The sequence below is a fragment of the Parus major genome, chromosome 26 (genome assembly GCF_001522545.3).
Source record: "Parus major isolate Abel chromosome 26, Parus_major1.1, whole genome shotgun sequence".
NCBI lineage: Eukaryota > Metazoa > Chordata > Aves > Passeriformes > Paridae > Parus > Parus major.
In genome coordinates this window covers 6,522,403-6,541,658 of record NC_031795.1, presented here as the reverse complement: position 1 = coordinate 6,541,658, position 19,256 = coordinate 6,522,403, and the positions used below count along the sequence as shown (strand labels likewise).

General features: G+C 46.0%; 1 protein-coding gene across 2 annotated transcripts in view; it reads right to left on the bottom strand.

Moving 5' to 3' along the window:
- MAGI3 (membrane associated guanylate kinase, WW and PDZ domain containing 3) overlaps positions 1-7,257 on the bottom strand; it is a 59,882-nt gene extending 52,625 nt beyond the window's left edge. The window contains exon 1 of one of the 2 annotated variants that reach the window (XM_015650704.1): positions 6,863-7,257. In XM_015650704.1, the coding sequence (XP_015506190.1) occupies positions 6,863-7,184 (322 nt within the window). In that variant the 5' untranslated portion in view covers positions 7,185-7,257. The remainder of the gene's footprint in view (positions 1-6,862) is intronic. The other variant, XM_015650703.2, reaches the window with a different exon arrangement.
- Between the last annotated feature and the right edge of the window lie 11,999 nt (positions 7,258-19,256).

Below are 19,256 nucleotides of genomic sequence, written 5' to 3'. Positions count from 1 at the left end.
GATGAAATCTGCTGTTGAAACCATGACTTCTAATAAAGGTTCATCTTTATTTCATTCTTGGCTTCATTCACCGATAAAATGCCATTGCAGAGTAGCAGCAAAATTACTCTTGAGGGATTTTAAGCAAGAGCTCTGCTGGCATGGACACCTAAGGCTGGTGTGGGCTTAGTAAAAACCCAACACAAACATACATGGAAGAATTTAAATCAAAACTGTGTACCTGCACAAGGAAAATTCTTTCCAGGAATTCTGGAATACAAGTGCTTGATTGTACAGCCCCAGTGAAAATCTGATTCCCCTAAAACTGGGGACCCAAAGAGGTGGGTTTGGAGAACACAGACAGCACTGCTTGCCCCGCTGCCAGTTCCAGATAAATGCACTATCCTACAGGGTATCTCCTGGGAGAGAGACATCCAGGATTGAAACATGAAAGAAAATGGGAACAAAAAAGTACAAATTAGTTGCAAAAGCCACATGAGGCTTCCTTATCATCTGAAATGACAACACCAAGAAAGAGTAGAATCATTAGAGGGCATTTCTGGTGCGATCATTACAACAGCACTCATCACAATAGAATTTAAACAAGTATGTGAAAGGGAAAGGCAATAAGGTCTATGTCAAGAATGTATCTATATAAAGAGAAATATTAGAAGCAAGATTATAAATTACATGAGTGTCCTAATACCCAGTGGTATTAGCGCTTAATAGTCCTCTGCATCCATACATTTAAGATGCAAGTTTTTTGTACAAGGCAGTGCTCAAACTGATACGGGACAGTTTTAGAGAGACAACAGACTCCAGCAGAAAGCATTTCCCCTTCAGTTTTCTTTTGCAAGACAGCATCATTTGATGAAACTGGGATACCTCCAGTCGTTACAGTAGACCTGTATGCTCTGGGCTTTTCGTAGCGTGGTCGAACAACTCAACCTTTCCTCTGCAGTCCAGAACCAGTCAGTTTCCCATTAACTCTCAAGCAGCAAGGGCAATTTTCCACAGCAATACTCAGTAGCCTCTACCCAACACCCACCAAGGGCTGTGGGACATGAGCTGGACGAGCAGCTCCTCAGGCTTCCTGAGTAACACATTCCTCTCTTCCATTGTGGAGCTTGTGACTACTGCCAGCTTCCACAGAAACACAGAATTAGGGTAATGCCTTTCCTCTGAGAAGCCAAATTACCCTAAGTGTATGAACTCTGATCTCTGTTTTAACATGGCACCTTTAGAATTCATCCAATTTTGTAAAAACCACCAGGGAGTGCGGTTTGCCCCCCTCTCTGCCTTAATTGTTAAACATGCAAATGTTTTCCCCCACATGGAAGCTTTGTGCCTACTTCAAGCACAAGAGGAAATGTAAATGAACCTCAGACACTTGGCTTCGAACATTGTGTATCAAGTACTGAATCCTGCTCTGGGTCACTGGATTTGTCACCGTTTTCATTCATTCTGCTTTAGAGAAGGGACACCCCCCCAATCATGCATAAACGGAGTCATAACATTCCCATTAACTCCTGCTGGTAACAGAGACATTAGGAACTCATCATAGTCATTTGATAAAATAGATCTAAAACAGATCCAATAATAAGTTGTCTTCTTCTAAGCTTGTACTAGATTTCGATCAGGAAAACTCCTTGGGAACGTTAAGGCCACAAACTCACAAAAAATCAGTTTGGCATGAGTACATCCACTGGCCAATCCTCTCATCCTCTGCACTAATATTCCGTAATTCAAATAAAGCAATAGATCTGAGGCACTTAGAGGTGTTGTGTCACAAAACTGCAGACAATGGTTGAGTGCGCACAGAGCGGCAACACACATCAGCTTCGGACCGGGGTGCACTGAACCTATTGGAAACTGCACGAAGGACTGGAAAAATATCACATCGGTTCTGTCAGTATAAGCTAGGATGTCCTCCACATGGTTCCACTGGAAAAAAAAAAATATCAAAACACAAACTGACACTCACCAGAGGCCAGGCAATCCTGACTGGAGACACAGAATAAATGCCCCAGCGAGAGGAAGAGCTCCAGCCAGGAGTGAACGTTGACGCTAAAAAAAATCTATAGGAAATCATGGTTTAATAGCTCTAGGAGCACTGGAAAAAAAAAGAAAGTTTGTCTGAAGAAGACTTTTCGTCCTTTTACATCTTGCTGCATCCCTTGATTAAAGATCAGTTTTGACACAATGGAGTCAACGTGCATTTGCTCCAAAACCAAGGGATATGCTCTGGAAACATTTCTCAAGTGGAAGCGCTGTAAGACTCTGCCCATTTCCTCCCACATCCTCCTCACAGTGGCCATGCAATGATGATGATAATTGTCACAGAGTAGCTGTATTTATCAAAGCTCCATAGTCTGGAAGGAGAACACATTCCTTCCTGCATTGTATCTGGCAACTCAGCCTGCAGAAAGAGGAACTTGTAGGTATCAGCAGTTTTTCTTACTGTAAGTCTGCATGGTTGTGCTGATGAGTATTTTAGCAATCTCATTTGCACACACAAACATCTTTCTGCCTAATTCTGAATCACCATCCTAAATGGTTTGTGTCAGAAAGGACCTTAAAGACCATCCAGCTTCAATCCTCCCACCACAGGTGGCACTGCCACCCCTAGATCAGGTTGCTCAGGGCCCTTAAATATGCATGCAATCATAGACTTTACACAATCACAAACTGGTTTGGGTTGGAAGGAACCTTAAAGACCATCAGAGTTCTATGCCTAAACCACATTTCTCCAAGCTCTGTCCAGCCTGGCCTTGAACACTTCCAGGGATGGGACACATCTTCTCTGCACAACTTGTTTCAGTGCCTCACCAGCCTCACAGTAAAGAGTTTTTCCTAATATCTAATCTAAACCTACTCTCTTCCAGTTTGAGTCCATTCCCTTTTATCCTATCACTACTTGTGCTTCCAAAAATATCCGTCTTTCTTGTAGGTTCCTTTCAGGTACTAGAAGGAAAGTATGTACCTACAGAGGATGAACTTAGCACTCAAACACCGTGGATATGACTAGAACATCCTATCTCACTAATGGAAATAGAAGACTCTGCAGCAGCACCAGCTAGTTACAAGCCTAATGCCCTAATCCAAGTAACACCATGCAGGGAAGGTCCTTGAGTACACACCAGCCATTGTTTGAATGCATGTAAACAGGCAATTAGCTGAAAAGCAGCACTTCCCAAGCATGGCTAAAATACAAATGCACTCATCAGGATGAGCTGGCCCCTGGCAGCCTGTGTGCACATCCATACAGATATCCCACTGCACAACCTGCCCTAGCTCTCTGTACGGCTGCTTTGATCATCTAATCAAGATGATGATGAACTATATACAAACAGAGGTGTGGCTATCATCTCAAAGTTCATCTAGAATCTAAGTTTTATTTAGACAGCTTAGATCCCAGCATCAGTCCCAAGTGTCACTGGCAGAGTACTCAACACCAGCCTTCCACAGACTATGCTGAGTCAATTCCTATTGATACTGGACCCATGGATTTTCTGACTAGTCTGCACACACCTGAGACCATCCTCACCTGGGACACAATACTCAACCCTGGCACACTGGACTTGTTCTCCCTCCTCAGCTAAGCAGGTTGGACATCACAAGGAAGTTCTTCACAGAACAGGTGACTGGGCATTGGAATGGGCTGCCTATGGAGGTGGTGGAGTCACCATCCCTGGAGGTGTTAAAGAAAAGATTGGATGTGGCACTTAGTGCCATGGCATCATTTGACAAGATGGTGTTAGATCACAGGTCGGACTTGATGATCTCAAAGGTCTTTTCCAACCTAGTTGGTTTTGTAATTCTGTAACAAAGACAGAATGAGAATGGAAAGGACAAATTTCTTCATCAACAAAATGGTCCATCATTTGTGATATGCAGTTAACAGATGGTGTTCAAATTAACATTCATATCCTTCAAGTGTCTTATCAAACAAGCCTAAACAGCATCTTGAAATTTCCATTTAAATTTTCTATGAGCTTGCAAGAAGTATCACAGACAGATATTACTGCTGTCAACTAAAGCTGTTACTGCCTTTAATGAGGGACTGACTATATTATGACTTGAACTAAAGCAGTCCAGATCCTGCTGCTCAAGGCTACTGGGTCACCTGCACAGACTCCACCTGGAAGATGGAGCACCAAATGCACCCTTCCAAAATGCAGAGCCAGATGGTGAGCATCAAAACCTTACAAACACTCTACAATTCAGATTCAAGGAGACAAATTCCTCACTCCGCCTCACTCCAGTGTCAGCCCCTGACACTGGATCCCCTCAGATTTCTGTCCCAGCAGCACCCAAGCCTGAAGAACCACAGGGCACAAAAAAGTCTGCTGGCAGAGCACTCCATGCCTTTCAAATGATAGTTTGAGTTTTGACTGGGGAAAATAATGAAACATGGGACCTTGAAATGCCGTAACACAATTACATGTCTTTGAGAATTCAGGTGTATTATGAGCCTACCAGGGACCACCAGCTCTGGGCCTTCACTCCTTTCATCTCAACCACCCACACGGTCCCATGCATCTTCCCAGATGCCTTCCAAAACCTGGCAAGTTTGGAAGGCTCTGGATCAAAAGGGAAGCCAAATTCAAAGTTATAGGTCTTCACAGAGACTGCCTTGTCAACAGCTTTCCTAATTACTATTTCCTAAATTACTAATTCCTAAATCCTAACATATACCCTGACTGGAAAACTGCCACTGAGCAGCTGTGGCAGCCTTGCAAGGAAACAACCAAAAACCAGTATGTTTTAAAATACCGTATTTACGGACACTAAATCCAACAGAGAAAATTACTACAAAAATCATCTGATGTGATTTACATGTTCCAATATGGGAAAAATTGCTGGATCTGAAAATTCAGTTCAATCTGTTCCAAAAGTTATATAGAATCAGCACAAAAATGCTACTTCTCTTTGTACAACTCACCAGCATTGGGTCTATAACCTCTGGATGACTATGCTAAGCAGCACAGGTCCTTACAAGACTCAGCAGCAGTTTTCTTCTGTTGAAAAAAACATTCCTGTTTTAAACAGTTACTAAGCCACAGGAAAATTCTGCTCTTTTATTTTGGCAGCTACACTGCAACACCATGCTCACTCAGCAAGAGCATCATCCAAGTCAGGGATACCTCACTGAAAGCCTGAAATCCACCTCACCAAAATACTTGGATTTGATTAAACCAGCCAGTGAAAGCAGTCCACTCTCATCATTAAGTGGTATTGGTTCTCATGCCCAACATTCTTCTTCTTAACTCAAATTTTAATTTGATTTGATTTGATGGAATCCCCAGCCAGCCTTTGTTGATCTTCTGGACCCTTTTCCCATCAGTACTCTATACTCCTATCCCTTCCACACCACCCAGAATTTAAGAAACAGGTAGCACACTACTGTTAATACCTGATACCTGGAAGTCCTCATGAACATCATCTGGCTCTTACCATTTTCTACTGTTAATTGCAGCAATTTATTCTAAATAGTTTCTGCCAGTTTTGACATCTCTGTTATAGAAATTCCCAGCACAAGAATATCCCTATTTCCCTCCATAGTAAACACAAGAAATCCCTTTGAAATATAGTTTCATCTTCCACAAGCTTACTCTTTTAAAAAGGGATTATTTTCTATCTTAAACAATTTGTCCCTCTTTTTAAAATCCTCTTAGTTCACATCTAACTTGCAGCTGTTCATTCTTTTATATTTACTCCCTTCAGAAAGGATTTCCAATTCTGTAAATCAAGACCTCTTTCAAAACCTACCAGGCATCTGTAGGCGCTTTTAAGATGTGTGTTTGTTTCATTTTTTTTATTGTTGTTTTAATGTAACAACTTATATGAATCAGGACCAACACCACAGTCTCTACATGAAAGATGACGTTCCATGAGTGGTCAAACAAGGAAAACCTGACTTAAAATGTGTATTACATGAAGTTAAATAGCACCCAGCAGTTACAAAAGAAGAACGAGACAAGTGTTAAGCTAAGAAACGCTATGAGAAATGTTATAGATCCTAGTCATAGAAATACTGATATCCATTCAGATTCTGAGGAAAAAATGGTTTTTCCCCAAGACACCTTCTTATAAGGCAGCATGCTCACATCTGGGCTGCCTGACCAAGAAAGCAGTTAGGTACCCCTGGAGCTCATGAATTAACTCATGCGGCTGCAAATGCCACAATTCAGCATTAATTTGACATTTAACAGGCACGTTGACAAATATGATTTTACCACAAGCATTAATTAATTGAAGTGTACTCTATCTTCCAAATCCGTGGAAAAAAAAGAACAGCCGGAGCTTGCCCTCGGGGCTTTTTTCTTTGCCAAATGGGAAACCAACAGGATGGAGCGAGGGCACTTCGGTGCTTTATCCCGGCCATTCCCCACCCGCCCTCGACCTCTGCAAGCAGCGGATTATATAAACACCACGGAAAACACCTCCTGCACCTCTGAGAGGAGGACGCGGGCATCGGACCCTCCGGGGGCCACCGAGTCACCCGGAGCCCCGCGAGGATCACACCCGCACGAACACAGCATCGCAGCGGCGCGAAGCCGAGCATTCCGGGCAGGGATCAGACCCTCGGGAGAAGACATCGGGACAGGCCAGGGGAGCGAGCACCGTCCCGGGGCCGCCCCGGGACTGCGGGACTACCTCCCCGCCCCTGCATCACCCCCCTAGGCACTGACACCTCCCCGAACCCGCGGAAACTTTCCCAGAGCAGCACCCACGTCCCGGTTCCCTCCGGGCGCCGCTTCCCGCTGCGGCCCTCCCGCCGCCCCGCAGGGCGCCGGCGCGGCCGGGCCTACGCGCGGCCGGCTGGGCGGCGGCGGCGGCGGGAGGGCCTCCGTCCAGCTCGGCGGCGGAGGGCGCTCACCTGGGCGCACGGTCTTAAGGCGCACGGGCTCCCTGAAGTGTCGCACCACAGCTAGCGTGTCGCGGTGGGTGAGGCCGCTCACCGGGGTACCGTTCACCTCCAGCAGCACGTCCCCCGGCGCCGGCGCCTTGCCCGAAAGCAGCGCGGGGCCCGGCGCGCCCTCGCCGCCCGCGGGCAGGCGGCCCGCCAGGTACGGGAACTCGCCGCGCTCGGCGCCGCCGCGCAGCAGATCGGGGTCGGGGCCCGCTGGGCCACCCCAGGACACCACGCACTCCTGCACCTTGCTCAGCCAGTGCCGCTTCTTCCGCAGCGTCTTGGACATGCCGCAACACGGGGCGCCGCTACCCACCCCGCGCTGCCAGCGCTGCCGCCGCTCCCGCCCCGGCTGCCGCCCGACTGCCGCCCCGCCGCGCCGCCCCAGCCCCGCCTCGCCGGTCCCTCCCCTGCAGGCCCCGCCTTTCCCGTCTCCGCCGCGCCCTGCCTGCCTCGCTGGCCGCTCCCCTCCTGTCCTGCCACGCCCCCGCCGCGGCCTGGTCACGCCCCTGGTGCGGAGCTGCCGGTCACGGGCAGCGCCGTTGCTGGGCCGGGCCGGGCCCATCTGGGGCCTGCGGGGGGCTTGGTAAAAAAACCAAAAAACAAGTCACGAAACTGCTATTCTGTAAAGAAAGTGCTGTTTTCTTCAACAGTATGTTTCTATATCAACATAAAAGCCAAAACATGCCGCCTAATCCTTGCAAATTTCATGAGGCCAGTAAGCGGGCAGGTTCGTTTTACATCACATGAACCATAATCCTCTTCTGGAGCTGCAGGTCTACCTGCCAGTTTCATTGTACTCTGAGAGGGAAAAGAGGGTTACTGAATGTATTTTCTCTGCATCACTTGCTGATGCCCATCTCCTCTTCAGCACGTGGTGTGTGGATGCTCTGGCACACAGACTAATCCAGATGAGTGGCGCTGCTCTCAGATAATGACAACAGCCTGTGGGGCTCCTTGGAGCCCTGGCCCGGCATGCCCACTGTCACCTCTGCTGGGCTGGACACTACTGGAGGTTGGGGCAGCCCCCCCAGGTAACAGGGTGGTTTTGGGATTGCACACCTCACACAGCACATCTCACCCCATGGAACCTGCTCTACTGTTGTCCATGAGTGTACAGGCTGCTTGGGACCTGGCTGACAGTTTTAGTCCATTTGTCCTGCTCTCATTCTTTGTTCCAGATTACTCATCACAGATCCCAGACACATGAAGCGCCTGCACAGCCTTGGATACGATCAGAAGGGGACATGCCCTGCACCCCCACCAGTGCTGTCCTGGCAAGGGCTGAGGAATCATTAATGTTTGGCGCTCTCAGTGAACTAAAAGGGGCCATCAAAGAAACAGCAGAGCACCAGCATCCCTGGTTCATTTTCCGTCACACTGTGGCAGCTGGCATTCCACTGTCCTGTTGGCATCAGCACACGTAGAATGCCACAAGAAAAGGGTGCTAAGCTCTGCCACATCAGAATGACAGACATAAAGTGCTTCAAGGCAGCACAGTTTTTGGTAGGCAAGGAAGCAAAGTTTGCTTATCACATTGTCAAAGTTCAAAGGCAATCAAAACAGCAAAAACATGTCAAACTTCTGTTTAATTAGAGCATGAAGACACACTTTCTCAGAGTGGTTAGAAAAGGAATTGTGGTGTTGTGTTTGGACTCCTCTGAAGTCCTTTTCCTTGTGCCCAATGCTTGCCATGCAAGTCTTGGTGGGATGTATAAGTCAGCAGTCCGGTGCTTACAGGGAAGACGCTCCCCACAGAGGCAAAATACTTACACAACATGCACAAAAACAAAATAAGAACATATTCATCCTCAGCAAGGATGTCATGAAAGCCAGTTGCACTGGTACTGAATAGGCATTTCTTTATGCAGAAGGGTGCTGTTTCCTATTTTCCTAGTGACTGGGCACACAGGAGCTCTGACTGTCTCACAACACCGCTACCTGACCACAATGTTGTTACAGCTTTTGGGAGAACCGACAAGTGATGGTTAACTCCACTGCATTAACTGAAAACAAAAACAGTTGCCAGGAAGCAGCAGTGGGCATAGTGTTCTTCCCTAACAGAGCCCTCATCTCAAACATAGGGTAACAAATTATTCAGGAAGCTCCATGGCTCTGAGGAAACACAAACAAATTGCAGTTCAATAAGAGTGGTTCAAAGCCAGGCACTTGCTGTTCTGTCGACAGACAGACAGGACTGTCTGTTTGAAAATTGTGTGACCCTAAGATACATTTATATGAAGGCAAACTTTTGAACATGTCATAATTTAACTTGTACAGGAGCAGAAGCTGCCATGGAGCCAGACCTCACTAGGGAATTTTATAAAGCCTCAAGAGAAGTCTTTGTCACCCTGGGCTGACAATCCCTAGTGACTGTACTCCTCACTTGGGAATGGAGAATGTATCAATACAGCAGGCTGTAGATGGGGATCAATGCATGCTTCACCAATGCAAAGCTGCACCATCAATCTGCCTGTATTTCATTAACTCATCAGCACAGCAGGCAGATGAGAGGCAGTACCAGTAGGAATAGCATCCACATTGTGGTATGTCCTTCTTTGCTCCTCTTTCACAAATAAATTACCATTCTTGAGCCATGCAGAACTACTGATCATTGCATACGATAGAATCAGAGAATCATAGAATATGATCATGAAGTACAACTCCTGGCCCTGCACAGGACAATCCCAAAATCCTACCATGTGCCTGAGAGTGTTGTCCAAACACTCCTTGAGCTCTGGATGCCTTGGGGCCATGACAGCTGTCCTGCCCTGGGAAGCCTTTTCAGTGCTCAACCACCCTCTGGGGAAAAGAGCCATTTCCCAATATTCAGGTTAAACCTCCTCTGACAGAGCTCCATGTTGTTCCTTCAGTACTATCACTGGTCATCAGAGAGCAGAGATCAGTGTTGAACATCTCCTCAAAATGCTGTGAAGAGCAAGAGTGTTACACGGGGAATTTTAGATGCTTCAACCAAGATTTTACAGTAAATCAGACAGTAAATACAGATACTCTGTATGCTTCAATTTTCCAGCTGCGTATTCAACACCATTTTGCACCTGAAACATCACAAATCCTTTTAAATTAACACTCGTGAAATAAAAGACACCTCAATTGAAGGAAACTCTGTAACCCTGCAACAGACAATATGGGAAAAAACTGACACAAAATGGTTTGTTTGTTTCTTTGACACAAACAACTGCCAACAGGTTAAAAGCTTGGGCAAGGGATGAGTCTGCTCCTGACCTGTGTTGTACTGCTTTGTACAATGACAGCAGTGTTCAGTTATCCTCAAGCTGGCCAAGAAAGAAAAAAAAAAAGAAGAAAAAAAAGGAGGGGGAAGAGAACAACAAACAAGGCACTTCTGAAACAGGGAGAATAATTTCCGAGAGCAGGTGTCATGCAGGGATGTGCAGGACATTCAGTAATATACTCTCGAGCACTTTTCATCTTCTTTGCTGTTTTCTCTGTGCCTCACCCACAGGAGTCAAAACTTCCAGAATAAATTTTAAAAAGTAACTACAGAGATTGCTCCACATGTGCCTGCTCCAAGTATGGTTGGATGCTGAGGTAGATTTAATGAGATGAACTAAGAAGACTTGTCAATGTGAATAAAGAAGCAGCCTATGCAAATACCCCTCCGCTACTCTCTCTGGGATGCAGATGATGTGATCAAGCACCGCCGACGCCAATGAATGCAAAGAGGGGATAAAGGCCCACTCAAACACTGAGTGGAGAGTCACGAGGTTTTACAGCACTACAGCATGGGTTTGAAATCTACATATTGGCTTTAGAGTCTAAATGTAGTAATGGAGTGTTTAAGTCTAGATCTATAGCTTAACGCTTTGAAGAATAAACAAGGTTGGAGAAAAGCTGTAAAATGCATGGCTAAGAAAGGCAAGCAGGACTGAGATATTTGGGAGGCAAGGACCAGGGGACCGTTGACAGAGAGGTCAGGGCCACTGCTACTGAATTACAGAATCACAGATCACAGAATGGGTTAGGTTGGAATGGAATGGAAGGGACCACAGTGGGTCATATGGTCCTACCCCTCTGCTTCATCAGGGTCACATGGCACAGGATTGTGTCCAGACCATTCATCGTCTTCAGTGAGAGAGACTCCACATCCTCTCTGGGTAGTCTGTTCCGGTGCTGCATCACACACATATTAAGAAGTTCTTCATATTCAGGTGGAACTTCCTGTGCATCGGTTTTCTGACCATTGCCTCTTGTCCTGTTTTTGAGCACCACCAAGCAGAGCCTGGTCCATTTTCTTGGCAGTCCTTCTTTAAACACTTACAGACATGGATGAGGTCCTCTCTTTTTCACCCCTTCTTGAAGACGAAGAGGCCCAGATCCCTCAACCTTTCCTCATAAGAGAGATGCTCCAGTCTCTTGATCAACTTTGTAGCTCTAAATTTAATGACTGAGAATGATCTGTGCTGGGATAAAACCCTGGCTAATGGGTGTCAGAGGCCAACTCTCCTCTGCATGTGGGACTGACTGGAAAAGTATGCTATTCATCCATTTGTTAGGAGTGGCAGGGGCTGTTGGTTTGGTGATGTTTTACCATTTTTACCATCTGTTCAGCCATTGCTCCCCACTTGGGCATGTTTCTGATCATCGCCTACTAAAATCCTTTGCTTGACCTTCCCCTTGCTGTCAGCCTCCTTCACCAGCAGTGAGTTAGCATCTGTAAGCGGTTCATCTCTGTCAGTAGTTTTACATCTTTAATAGGATCTGAAATATCTGTAGCAGCCTTATCAAGTTTTATAACCCTGTTCACAGGGATTTGGGATAGCTGGCATGGTCCAAAATCCTGTTCCAGTCTCTGTCTCTTAAAAGTAATCCCCAGCTCCTCTCTGATTCCTGCTCCTTTTCACCAGTCGCTTTCTCTCTGTTCACTGAGTATCAGCTGCTTGAGCAGCTGGGGAAACAAGGAGGACCTGTCAAAGCTCATAGAGCAACACTTGCAGTCCTCTGTGTCTGTTCACAAACTTCTCTGGAGAATGCAAAAGGAAAATCTAATTTCTTGAGAGTTGATGCCCACTCCTGTCAGTCATCGCCTCCCAGCTTGAGTCCTGCACATGAGGTCTGAGCTTGTCTTTCATAGATACCTTGAAATATCTGAGTGAACTGGAACCAGTGACAGTGGACTGAGGCATTGTCCTGCCCTCTTCAGTTCCACCAGGCCTACAGACAGAGGAGAGGGGGTCAGAGCTGCAATAACACACTAACAATTCTCTGGATTTCTAGAAAAGAGGATCAAGAAGGAGCAGTGGAGTGTTAGGAAGTGAAACCAAGTCTCCTTCTGCCCTGCTACAAATGGAGGGAGCGCTAGGGTTACCATTGTGTGCATCAGCCGTCTGGGATTGCTCCCTGGTGTTCCAGGTGTGATTTCAGACTGACAAAGACAGCCTTTCTTTCACTGCTATTGACGTCACTGACTTTGTCACTTTGTCGGTCTTCCAACTACTCAAACCTTCCAGAAAGCCCCATTTGAGTAGATCAGCCTTGCCCAGCTGAAGGACTACTGCCTTCGTTATTCCGAGCAACAGCTCATGCAGATCTGGTTACATTACTTGTACAAATCTATATGATTAATACATTCCTTGTCTTTCCATGATTAGTATTTAAGCAGCAGCATGCGAGGGTTTACACAGACTTATTTAGAAAAGACTGTCCCCATTCTTCTTTTTGAATATTAATAATGTAGCTAAAGTCTCAGTAGATGTGTCATAAAAATATTACCAAAGGAACCGAGATAAGTGCAGAATTATTTGCTGTTTGGAAAATCCAGATGCATCACAGATAGCAAAAATAACGAAAAATAACTTTGATAAAAGTTTTACAGAGAGCCATTTTTTACAGCCCCAGCTGTAATTACAGCTCATATTGAATAAGCTGCTTACAAAGGCTTTAAGTTAATTTACATTTTAGTTCAAGAAGTAGAATAACACACTCTGACAGAAAAACAGTTTACCTCAAGGCTGAGGTCACCCAGATGTGGCTACAATAGAGGCAGATCTTTGGGAAAAGTACATGCCTGTGGTTCAGAGTTACCTTGGGTTCGGGCTGTACCTGGTAACTCACCCAGAGCTGCCCACTCTTGAGACGCAGAAGTCTCCTTATTTTCTGTGCCTTCCACAACACTCTTGCCGAGAGGTGCCACAGCTGAGCATTCACTGAGAAATAAGTTGTTGTCTTCCTACTGCACTGTGTCCAGCTCTGGATCGGGTTCCCCCCTTTCACCATGGTTTTCAGCACATTGCAGAGGCAGTCTGAGAACCAGATCTTATGTACCAATGTCACTTCTCCTCTGAGAACCCTGGTGAGACACCTTTCTCTACATTATTATTTTGTTATTTTTTCCCTCCCATAACAGCCAGATAAAAATCCTCCCACTACGTTATGACATTCACAATTCTGGAACTCTTGTCATGTTATAATTCAGTTATTAAATTATTGCTCTAAACACAAGGGAAGAGTTTTTTTAGATTCTTTTTTCTCCTGGCAGTTTTTATACAGCAACACATGTCAACTGTAGCCAAAACCTGATTAATATTGCTGGGTTTTGTTAATAAGTTATTAGTAAGGGACAGTTTGGGAGTAAATGGGATCTAATAGAGGCTTCATAGGTTTACCATTATACTCCACCATGATCATTTAGGGGTAGCTTCTTTTGTAATCATTAATGAATAATGACAATATGATAATCTTCAAAGCTCACCATTCCAGCACCAGCCTTTCCTCTGACTTATAATTAAGACATTAAAGTTAATTTCCCTCTCACAAAGCAGGGACTTTTCTTTCTTTGCTGATGCATCTGTTTTACAGATGTCACTTCTCAAGTCCCACTGCTGGGCTCAACCTCACTGAAGGATGGCAGGAGGGAGTACACAGTGCTTCATCTTTCACTGTCAGCCCTCAAAACCAGTTTCACAAAAGAAGGAAAAAAGCACGTGTCCTGTTTCTAGATGGCTCCTGTGAGTTTGGGCACTATCTGTTATTGACATAAAAGTCAGGAAACAAAATCATGACATCTTTTAGGTCAGAAAAAGCCTTTATGACCATCAAGTCCAACCATTAACCCAGGATTGCCAAGGCCACCACTAATGCTTGTCCTCAAGTGCCACATCCACCCATTTTTTCAATCCCTCCAAGGATGGTTACTCTACCACTGCCCTGGGCAGCCTGTTCCAATGATGGACAGCCCTTTTGGTGGAGAAATTTTCCCTAGTATATCATGTAAACCTCCCCTGGTGCAACTTGAGACCATTTCCTCTCATCCTGCTGCTTTATTTGGTAGAAGAGAGAACCATTTAGGTTAGAAAAGACTTTTGAGATCCCGGAGTCCAATGTCAGGATCTTTCACTGGTCTCCAGGGTATGGTGTGATGCTTTTCATTTTCAGGTGAATGAAATAAGATCCCTGAGGCAAAGCTGTGCTCCCTGCATGTCAGACATACCAAAATACTTCCATACAGCAGCCTTTTGATTCGTCTGACACCCAGACTCATGCTGGGCCTGCCTAAGTGTCATCCTTGAGAAAGCTTTCGTCCCTTTAAACATTCATGTGCCCTTGCTTCTTCTCATGTATTTTTACTACTAACAGGTTTCCCAGCTGATAACACAGCAATGAATACATTATTCAGCCTGGATTGCTGCCTTGACTGCCGGCAGTCTCCATTACAGCAACATCCTCCAACACTTACGGGTGAGGATCCCAAGCTTCATCTGAGTGTCCTGGCAGAACGTGGCTGATGCTGCAGGGCTTAATGGGGAGAGGCAGTGGGATGGGACTAGAGCCAGGTATCTCTGTCCAGACTCCACTCAGCACTGGAGTGCACAAGCCTAGCTCCCCCAGTCCCCTGTGAGCCCCAGGAGATGCGGGGGAGGCAGGAGAAGCTTCTTGGGGCTGAAGTGACACTTGTGCTTCTTCTATTATATTACAGAGCTGCTATCACTGTGCCACATCCCTTTCCCTCTTATCACACATGAACTGTGAACTGAGCAATTATTTCTGCATTGTACAGGAGGGCTGTGAACCTTAATTAATTTGTGGGTTTCAGTTCTTTGTGCTCTCAAAATGCAGTGTGTTTTATTCCTTCATTACTTCACAGTTAATAGCATTATTTATTTGAATCAGGGTAGTCCCCACCAAGCCTGTGTGATAGTGGGTTCCCAATTCTGCATGATACACTGGGCAGGCACAAAGTCCCTGCACTCCCTAACACTAACTAAAACAGGAAACAATTAGGTTAGGTATTAGGAAGTAGCACCCTCTTCCCTGTGAGGGTGCTGAGGCCCTGGCACAGGCAGCCCAGAGAAGCTGTGGCTGCCCCATCTCTGGAAGTGTCCAAGTCCAGGTTGTACATGGATAATCCCATGGTTGAACTTGGGATAGTGGTAAGAGGTTCCTGCCCATGGGAGGGGGTTTGGAATGAGATGAGTTTTTAGGTCCCTTCCAAACCATTTCTGGAGTCTGTGATCACCCACCAGTGAGCCTGGGGAGTCCCTCCCCAGGTGGGTTTGTGTCCGTGCATAGCTGTAGGTTGGGGAAAGGACACAGGAACATGGCCATACCTGCAAGCACTGTCATCCGTGTGGAAGAGGAATCCATGTTCCATGAGTGGGGTGGTTCAAGAGGAAGCTGAATTGCAAGCAGCCTTCATGTCCAGCTGCTTACAGAGACCAAGCAATACAAAAATTAAATAGGCCATTAAGCAACACTCCAGTGGATTAACATTTGTCTGTCTCGCTTACGCTGCAGGATTTCAAAATTCCTTTGAAGTTTGCATATTAGAAAATCACTTTCCAAGCCACATAACTTTGAGGAACAGCTGACTAATCCTTTAGGATTTAATGAGGTTAACTAACATGCGCAGTTTTGTAGAAAGCTATCATTTGTATTTTGGTAGCAAACATGAACAACACTGACAATAAGTAATGATCTGTAAACAGCCATAATGGGAACATGTCATCATTTTAGTAACTTTTGTAGAAGCTTTAATTTTCTTCATAAAGCACAGGTTGGGCTTCTGATCTGATCTTCTTAATTATAACAATTAATAGTTAACAGAACTGTTTGCTTTTAAGTCTCACTGAAGTCAATAGGATTACACTTTTCTGTTAGCAACGTTAATTTATCGTTTTGTAGTTTCTTCTCTGACTCTTCAGGAACCCCTTCCATGGACTGGCAGAACATCAGCAGTGTTTTCCAGCAGCTGGGGCTGAGAGCAGGAGGTGCCCAGGGCTGGTCTGGCACTGGGGCCACATCCCACTGTTTGTCCAGCGAAGCCCAGCTCTGTTCCTGACAAGGTCTGGAACTGAGCCGTCCCCCAGCTGAGCTCCTGGAGTGACTATAGAATAGAATCATAGAATCATTAAATTTGGAAAAGACCTCCAAGAACATCAAGTCCAGCCTTCTCCGTTCAGGAGGTTGGTTCTGGACTCCTTGTGCCTCAGGTGCCTCGAGATTGAACTATGAACTTAACTTGGTATTTATATATATTTTTTATATATTTATATATATTATGGAACACACAAGTTGTGTGCAACAAGCTGACACATAAGTTCATTAGGATGCAATTACTGCAATCAGAATGTAGGCTACTCAATTATTTCAGCAAGAAGGTGTAATTAACTGCAGGTTCATGTTGAATGCTGCCTGGTGCCAGATTTCGAGGATTGGCTTGCATGGGTAAACACAGCAGTGGGGTTTTACCCAGAGCACAGCCACTAGCTGAGAGATGCAGACTGATGGAAAACAGCAGTGGCTGGATTGGTGGGAGACAAGCCAGAGCAAGACAAGAGGAGCAGAGCATCTTGTCCTTCACCTAGCAGCCCAGCTGATAGAGCTGGAGCCTCTAGGGATGTGAGCTGAGTGCATCAAAACTTACTGGGTATAATCGCTGCTGAGCCGTTGTTGCCTCGTTATTTAAAATCATGAATATTAACGAGTTCTTATAGCTTCTTTGGAAAGATCTGCCTGTTATGGCTTATAGATCATAGTGGTACTGGGAGAAAATAAAACTATGTCAAACTGTTTGCCTGTTGCTTGTTTGCAATTCTCTCCTTCAGCTCATGGGAGCCTGGACACTATTCTGGAGAGGTAGTTTCCTCAGCATGTCTTCCACTTATGAATTATTTCATGGGAAGCTTTGTCCTAGTAATGAGTGGAATATTCAGTGTGCAGTTAATATCTCTGTTGCCCTCGGGCCTTCACAATTCTTGTCAAAATGTACATTACACCTGTAAAAATTCCATACAGAGCAGCAGGCAGAGAGGCGGCTGGACATGGACTGTGCATGGAGAGAAGGAAGAGAAAAAAGACAGGAAATCTTACAAGATTTGCTGCATACATAAAGCAGGAGACCATCATGGGCATGAGTGGCACAACAGGACCTGGGAGCTGTGGCACAGAATCCTGTATGGTGCTGAGCAACCTGGCCTGGGAAAGGAGGCCCTGCCCATGGCAGGGCTGAGATAATGAGCTTTAAGGGCCCTTCCAAGCCAAACCATTTTATGATTCTATGAAGTTAATTTTGTTAATTGCTGTCCCTCATTCCCAGGGCAGTGCCATGAGGTGCGTGAGTTCCATGTCCCTGGTCCTGTTCTATTGTTTTAGAAGGAAGTTTCTGCAAAGAGCCTGATCTTCCCACAATTCATTTCCAACTGGAATTTAACAGACCCCCCATCTGCCAAATAATAAATAAGAACCTTTACATGCAACACTCCGTTTGTTAAGCAGAGCTATAAACAAAGCCTAAATAGCAGCTAATTTAGGGAACGAGGTTGGGAAGGCAATGTTGCCATAGCTGCAGCACACGAGTGGGATGAACACCCAGCCCCATATAGTCAGATCCCCTGTCATAGTTTAGGGCAAATTTGGAAGAAAACCTCCAATTGCCACCCCCCCCACCCCGGAAAGCAAACGTATGTGGCAGTTCCCAAAAACCAGACCTACTGCCAGGCTGAAAGGCACCACCAAGAGCTTGTCCCTGTGGCAGTGAAGGGCAGGCTGTGAAGGATTGCAGAAAATGTCTTATTACAACAAAATGACGTGGCTCTGGTTTTCATTATTTTCACTCTGTGGGGAAAGTCCAATGTGGTGAAGCTGGTGGCACAGCAAGGGCAGGGCCAGCAGCAGCAGCTGTGTCTTTCCCAGGGAGAGCAGAGCCAGACATGCTCACAGACTTCCCAGGCCAGCCTTTGGGCACGCACCAAACTGGAACAGGAGCCCGTGCACTGACTTGCCGACAGCCAGAATGGGGCTGGCAAAGATAGGAAAACCCCAGGGCTTGTGGCGCCTCCACACACCGGATCTGTGGGCCTCTCCAAGCTCTTTACACACCACTAACTCATGTATTTCCCTGATGCATAATTCATACCTTTTTAGCAGAAGGTAAAAACTTCATAACTGTCAATGTGCAAGTGTTCATTAATGTGAGTATGCCAGACAGCCCTTGGATTTGGAAGGTGCTCTTGAGAAAGAGCCAAAGTCTGTCCTCTGTGAGCAGATTTTTTTTGAAAGCTCAGAGGCTGGTGGGTACCAGTCTCCAAATGATTCTCCAGTGGCTGCTGCTTCATGCTGGTTCCGCTGAAGAACTTGGAACATCATAGAAGCAGAAATAAACAAACAGGTAATTTCCTCTATACAAGGCATGGTGCTGGATGTGCTGTATATTCCATGTCTCTGTCCTGCACAGAGCAGTCAACCAAGCACAGAAGGGAGATAAGAGCATTTGTTCCCACAAGGAACATGGAGAGGATGAAAAACAAGTTTTCTGTTGTGTTCCATGCAAGGCTGTTTATAATGCCTGTGACTATTTTTAAGCCTGAGAAGTGAAGGGCTGCCAGCTGCAGCTGAGGGAAGGTGCATTGTATTCTGGAGCACTGTCAGGTGAACCAGAGCAGATATTTGTTACCCAGCAGCCAGCACAGGGACATCGGTGACACCACCTTTCCCATCCCTCTCCTCGGCAGGAGTCTGGCTGCAGGCACTGTCCTGGTAGGTGGAACTGCGCACCTGCTACTGGGCTGCCACCAACATTCACAGGGACAATGTCACTGTGCCTTTTCTGCCCAGCAGTATCTTTTGGAAGGTTTTTCAATCTCTAGGTGTAGAGGAGGAGCAAGGTCTGCTGTTGCTGCTGCCTGTTCTGTAAGACCATGTTTGGTGGTATGGAGACATGGGCAGGATGAGGGCACGGGCAGGATGAAGGTGTGGGCAGGATGGAGGCACAGATGGAATGGAGGCACAAGCAGCCAGGAGTACCCTGCCCCTGTTGGAACAGAGGAAGGATAGCTGCCTGTGAGGCTGCCCCAGGAACCAGGGATGGAGAGCAAAGCAGAGAACA